Raw genomic sequence first — 6,671 nt, 5'->3', positions numbered from 1 at the left:
CTTGGAAATACCCAGACCATGTCCAGATATGGCCACAGACTCAGCACTACGATCTACCCAGTGCACCTACCAGACCCATTAAAGCGGGTTTGATTCTGGACCTAACATCAGGTTCGGATCGATCCAGTAAACCCGATACCTACAAAACATCAGAAATACATGGAGGCCCCCCATACTTTGCCCACCTTCTATGCACAAATTACAAAAGTGCAGAAGACTCACATGGTGGGTCCCACTGCCAGATCCATCGGTGCTCTATATAAGGAGATGCAGGCTGCTGCATCAACCACACAGCTTGGATATACTTCCTGCCTACACAGGAGAGAGAGAGAGAGAGAGAGATGACCGGAATTTTCTCAGTGAGTGCTGCCTTACGCTCTAAGGCTGCCAGAAACTCGGCCGGTCTTCTCACTAGATACGCCACAGTGCTGTCTCCTGTCGCCGGTGCCGAGAACGCGGCCGCTCGGCGAGGCTTCTCCTCGAACTCCTCCGACTCTGCTGCAGGAAACACCACAAGAATCCACCGGATAATTGAGCAGGAAGGTGTGGCCCTCCTCCCCGGCTGCTACGATGCGCTCTCCGCTGCCATTGTTCAGAAGACCGGCTTCAGCGCCGGCTTCATCTCCGGCTACTCCGTCTCAGCCGCACGCCTTGGCAAGCCGGACATCGGCCTGATGACGTAAATTCACTGATCTTTTTAGTGCATGTCATTCTCTCTGTAACTTTGTGTGCTCTCTTTTTCCTTTCTGTTGCCTCAATTGAAGGTTGGTAGTTGAATTGATTCTTGGTTTCAGGCCGCCGGAGATGGCAGAGGCGGCACGGACCATTTGCGCTGCAGCTCCCGACATTCCGTTCATCGCAGACGCCGGTATAGCCTTCATGATCTCTTCCTCTTCCTCTTCCTCTTCCTCTTCCTCTTCCTCTTCTCTTCCTCTTCCTTTGTTTCTAAGAAATAGCGACGGTGGTGCACGTTTGATACTGCATGCTGACAATGCTTGTATGAGTGAGTGCTACCAGTTGAAGTTAAAATTGATTGCTCAAGGAAAGGAAACCACTAAGGTGCATCTAAATATCAAGAACCTTGGATGGTGTGCTGCCACGCACAAAGTGTGATTGTCATTTTACCAAATCTTTACCTATCATTTTATCATAAATGTTCACATTACCTGCTTGACAGCCACCCATCTGAGTATGTCTCGATATGGGTGTGGTGTTCATCTTGAGAAAATAAATGTTCAGGTCATCTGCATGCTAAACATGCAGCGCCGCTCCATAACAAATGACCTCTTCTTAGGACAAGAAACATGCCACATGTCTGCTCACAAGGTTATGAATGCGCAACTGTCCATTCTTTCTTGGGTTCTCCATTTTGTTCACTTGCGTTGAAAACGCAAGGGACCATCTTGTGGTTTTACTGTCTAGGCAGGATGTTAGTTGGGTGCACCCGTGTTAAAACCTAGTGAGCTTCTTCCACTTGGGGAAGGGGCTATCTTGGTGTTTTTTACTGTACAAGTAGGACGCAGGTCCATGCGAGATTCAAACTTACCTGAAATGGTCCGACATCTTGAACAGGTTTTCCCCACTCGAGGGAGCCCCCCTTTCTTTTGAAATTGCAGGGAAAGTACTTTCCCAAAAGGAGGATTTTGACAGGAAAGCTGCCTTTTGGCATTTGTTATACATGTTTCACCCTTTTTGGAAAAGAGGATGAAAGAGAGCCTCTTTCATAGAAAAAAGGCTTAAAGCAACCCCACCCTTAAGAGAAATATTGCGCCTTCTCATCCCCTCAAGTCTACTTCGAAGAGCTTGACCGGTAGGTGGGAGAAGTGGTAGTCTCTTCTCTCTAGAGTTTGGCCACCTAACCTGAATTTTTCACAACACGGCAACCTCGGAACTAGCTTTCCATTAAAGAAAACAGAAGGCAAAAAAAAAAAAAAACTGTTGATGCAACTTTTTAGAATTTTATTTGTAGTCAACTTGCCACTATCATGTAATAACTACAAACTGCAGCTTGGTTTTGTGAACTATGGGAAAGGTTGTAATTTGGAGTTTGGTTATATAGTTTTAGGTATATTCCTTGTGCAGCAATAGTGTGGGAAACAGTCATGTACTGAACCGTACCCTAAAATTCAAAAAGATTTGCTGGTCCACCATGTATATTCAACTGTGATGCAGCGGTGCTGCATAAAAAATGATCACATATTCTTAATTGTCTTTTTGTCTTTTGGACCCTTGGCTAGATAGAAGCCCCAAAACAGTAAAAAGCCCTTTATGGCCAGCAATGAAAGAATAGATGCCTTTGTCACATTTACTAAGCCTGTGTTAAATAATGACCAGAACGACATGAAACGAGGTGGGGCTCCATGTCCCTTCAGTTATAGATCCACTAGTTAGAGCAGGGTTGGATCCATGTGCATTCAATTAATTGATCTGCACAACACTGTTGTGGGTAGGGTCTGATCTATCACATGGGTACGAGTGCAGGTACATGGGGTACGACACATAAATTTCAGTATGGGGATACACCTGTTATATATAAGTAATTAATTTTTAAGATATATATAGCAGGACTAAGCTGGTCTCAGGTCAGACTTAAGTGTGAGTGTATTCACACTAGGTCCAAGTTGGAACCAACCTAGGTGAGTTGGGGTCTGGATTAAGGTAATTTTTGACTAGTGGTGAAGAATTTTTCCTTGTTTGGAAGAATGAATAAAGCAGAAAATACTTTTAATTCTAATTTTGGTGTCTACATCCTAGTTTGCCTTCAAGTTTCAAGAAAGACAACAGTAAAAAGAAAAAAAAAAGGGTTTTTACAGTGTTAATTCTAAGATAGATAACTGAAATCAGTTGTATAGTTACATATGCATTCCATTGTAATTTTTTCATCTCTTCTTGTAGCCTTTCCACTTTTTGTTGTTTCCTAGTGAAAGGGAGAAGGGCATCTTGTCATCTTTTTTCTTTCTTTATTTGTTTTCTTTCAGCTACTGTCTTATCCTACTGAGGTTTCAAAAAGTAGGAGAAAACTGCAACTTCCCCCCACCTGGAAAGACTTCACCAGAAACTTCTAACAAACCTCAGTAACATATTGATAATCATTGTACGGATCCAGGTGACAGTGGGTAAAGATGCCCAGGTCTGATCCAGAGAGGATATGTTTTCAGATTCAGGACATATTCTTTCACAACTGAACTTGGATCGCTGTCAGGTATATATGAATTGGATCTAGGATTTTTACTTTTATTCCCATCTATCCAAATTGGACCCATTTAGCAGATGAGGAACTATCCAAACAAAAGGTATTTTAGATCACAGATGCTACCCTAGGTATGATCTACACTGAGAAATGGATCGGGGGGAACCTGCTTTTACTAAGTGAATTTGTTAGCTCATGCAATCAAGTACAGCGTTGTCCATTTTAGATTGCTAGGGAACTTATCAAAACCTTAGGTGCCCAAGTTTGCAGCTATTCGCATTATAATCCTTGTGTGAATACGTTATTTTCTTTATCATTTTCTGATATAAGTCTTGCTTTGTCCTGCTTCTACTGCATATCTGGCTTGGATTTCTGTGTTAGTACAATTTGGCAAATTGGCTTTCAGTTCCTTATGCATAATCAAACTTTTAGAGTAATAAGTCTACCATACATGACATGGCTCGAGTGTTCGAGGTTTCAAGCCAATAATTCCTATCCATCCTAATGGGAGTCCATGCCAATAATATTGTATCTGGCTCATTTCTACTATAGATATCAATTCTTAGGATCTGCCGCATCTGCTTGAAGTTAATGCCAATAATTCCAATGCATCCAAATGGGAGTTTTTGCAATAATGTTGTATTCTGGTTCATTTCTAACATAGTAATTTTTACTTCATAGATTCTGCTATTGTACTGTTAACTGTCTTATGGACTAGTTTGTGTAAGCTGTGTGAGGTATGGCATTTCAAATAGTGTAGTGAGATCTTATAAAGCCTGTATTCTAGTCTATTAAGACAAAATAAATGCTTCACATCCAGATAGACAGGAAAACTTGCACTGTATTTCATCTCATGTGGCTAAAAATTAGTATTTGTTTTCTTGATACCATCTTAGACACTGGTGGTGGGAATGCTCTCAATGTACAAAGGACTGTCCAAGATTTGATTGCAGCTGGTGCTGCTGGATGCTTTCTTGAGGTACTTTCACAAATTCTACACTCTTTAGATGTGATTCTGTGGAAGTATAATATGGCAATTTCAACCTTCAGCTTTTATGCTTAAGCATGATTTGCATGTTCGCTTTTAACTTACTGTTAATCTTTCTATTGTTTCAGGATCAAGCATGGCCAAAGAAGTGCGGTAAGAATGCCATTTCATGGCATCTCATCTTTGTTTCTTAAAGAATTAATTGTAGAGAAATTCATGTTTTGTTTTAAACTTACATGTATGAGTATCTAATGGAGTTTGTTATTCATTATGTGCACGAACCTGGAAGGCCATATGCGTGGCAAACAGGTTAGTTCGGCTCATAACTCCTGTAGGACAACCATGCAGCTTTTTACACATTAGATCCATAAATGAGCTTAGAATGGCAAAACTGCCAATATGATGATAAGTGAATCATCATCTAGATGTATGATAAAACTTTGTATGTGCTTTCTATGTTTGCATGTGTACATGTCTGCTAGATTTTCAAAAAAAAAAAAAAGGTGTACATGTATGCTTTCATATTTTTATGAACTTACATGTTAGGACATGCATACATGTGCAAGGCTTATCACTCCAATCATTAATACTATGTAATCACATAGGCTTCATCTGTGTTTTCATCGCATCTTATTTTCATTTGCATATCTTTTGAAGGTTATACCTGCAGAGGAGCATGCTGCAAAGATTGCTGCAGCAAGAGATGCTATAGGAAACTCTGATTTCTTCCTCATTGCCCGAACTGATGCCAGGGCCATATCAGAGAAATATGGATTAGCAGAGGCCATATCAAGGGCTAACCTATACATGGAGGTACTTCATGATGAAATAATAAAAGTGAAAATCTACAGTACAGTGCCACTATAACCTGATTTTTCCTGCACTAGACAGTATCAATCTTGTAGTTTCCTGGCCTTGTCAATGCCAAAATTTTGCTCAAAACCTTTAACCAACAACCTGTCCTTAAGAGGGCACTAGGGCAGAAGTTCCTGAGCATGTCAAGTTTCTGTACATGGAGAGGCCACAAACTGTCTAAGCCACTAGTTCTTGGAAGTTCAACAGCAGAGACTAACAACACTATAAAATGATGGGATATGGGAACCTCTCCCAAAAAAGTTTTTGCTAATCCTCTTCTTCAAAGATGGCAGAAATAGGATGTGTTTGGTCATATTATAGTTTCCCTTGCTTATAATTTTGTCTTTGCTTTCCATCCTAGACTTTGTATTAAGCACCCAAAACTTTGCCTTTCTTAATATATTCTCACATAAATCAAATATAGGAGTGTACACAACTAGACCAGAACATCCTATTGAGACAACACATCTGCTCCTAAAACCTTCCAAATGCACTTTAGTCCTCACTGGTGGAGTAACTCAAACTTGTAATCACATAAAAAGTCCACCATTTGACTAAGTTGTCATTGTCAATGATTCTTAGTCACACAGACATCAAGTTAAAGAAATCTAACTACTTGAACTTAATTTACACAACAATCTTAACGTGCTTTCCTTTTCCAAAGGAAAATACAATACAAGTATGCATTCTATTACAAAAGGCATTTACAGAAGTTTAACTTGACATAAACAGGCTGGAGCAGATGCCTGCTTTGTTGATGCACCAAGAAGTGACAATGAACTTCTCGAAATTGCGCGCAACACAAACGGTTACAAGGTTGTCAACATGATAGAAGGAGGTGTCACTCCTTTGCACACACAAGAAGAGCTAAAGGAGATGGGCTTCCATATCATATTGCACTCAACTACAATACTCTATGCAGCAGCCCATGCCTTGACGGACGTACTGCAAAAGATGAAGCAGACAGGGTCCAGCAAGGACCTTCTCGACAAGTTGGCTAGCTTTTCAGAATTCAATCAGTTGATCAACCTGGAGTCTTACTTTGCACGTGAAGCTCGCTATGCGGAGTACAAGAATGCACTTGAAGCCAGGAACGAGGTGAAGTCTAGCAGTGGGGCTCTGTGAAACTTGAGCAACAATTGGGTATAATTTGATGAGTGGGATTTTGATCGTGTTGATCTTTCTTTGGTTGGGTCACCAAAGTGCAATGGCTGTCCATAGGAGAACCATGTACTTTATCACTATGTTGGTTTCTAGGCGTGGAATGTTTGGAAGTTGATTAGTGTCAGAAGAAATGATCTCTCATACTACAAATGGTTGTACTCTGTTTGTGATTATCTTTGTAAAGTTTTTTAATGTAGTCTGTCCATTTCTTATAAGAGCAGCAATATTGTGACTGTGGATGGCATTAATTAAGTACTGCTATGTGCAGAATGTTGTGGGGGTCTCCCAAGTAATTAACAATGTGAGATATCTGTGGTAAGATATGCTGAGCAAAGAGGAAAGATATTTTCACATTTATGCAAGAGAGAGAGAGAGAGGGGAACTATAAACATCAACATTACGAAAAGGATCAACAAACATTAAACCCGACAGCAACGCAAAACAGAGACAAACCGAGAAAACAGAAACAAAACT

The 6,671-nt window shown here is 40.6% G+C and overlaps 1 protein-coding gene across 1 annotated transcript; it reads left to right on the top strand.

Moving 5' to 3' along the window:
- Positions 1 to 293: 293 nt before the first annotated feature.
- LOC149847439 (carboxyvinyl-carboxyphosphonate phosphorylmutase, chloroplastic-like) lies at positions 294 to 6,449 on the top strand. Its single transcript, XM_089997024.1, has 7 exons — positions 294 to 679; positions 795 to 868; positions 4,087 to 4,169; positions 4,307 to 4,331; positions 4,468 to 4,487; positions 4,836 to 4,991; positions 5,766 to 6,449. The coding sequence occupies exons 1-7, from the start codon at positions 342 to 344 to the stop codon at positions 6,156 to 6,158; spliced, it is 1,089 nt and encodes a 362-aa protein (XP_089853150.1). The 5' UTR covers positions 294 to 341; the 3' UTR covers positions 6,159 to 6,449.
- The last annotated feature ends 222 nt before the right edge of the window (positions 6,450 to 6,671 follow it).

The sequence above is a fragment of the Nuphar pumila genome, chromosome 2 (genome assembly GCF_984573655.1).
Source record: "Nuphar pumila chromosome 2, dmNupPumi1.hap1.1, whole genome shotgun sequence".
Lineage (NCBI taxonomy): Eukaryota > Viridiplantae > Streptophyta > Magnoliopsida > Nymphaeales > Nymphaeaceae > Nuphar > Nuphar pumila.
Note: the sequence above shows the minus strand (reverse complement) of the source record. Positions and strands in the feature narration are given on the sequence as shown.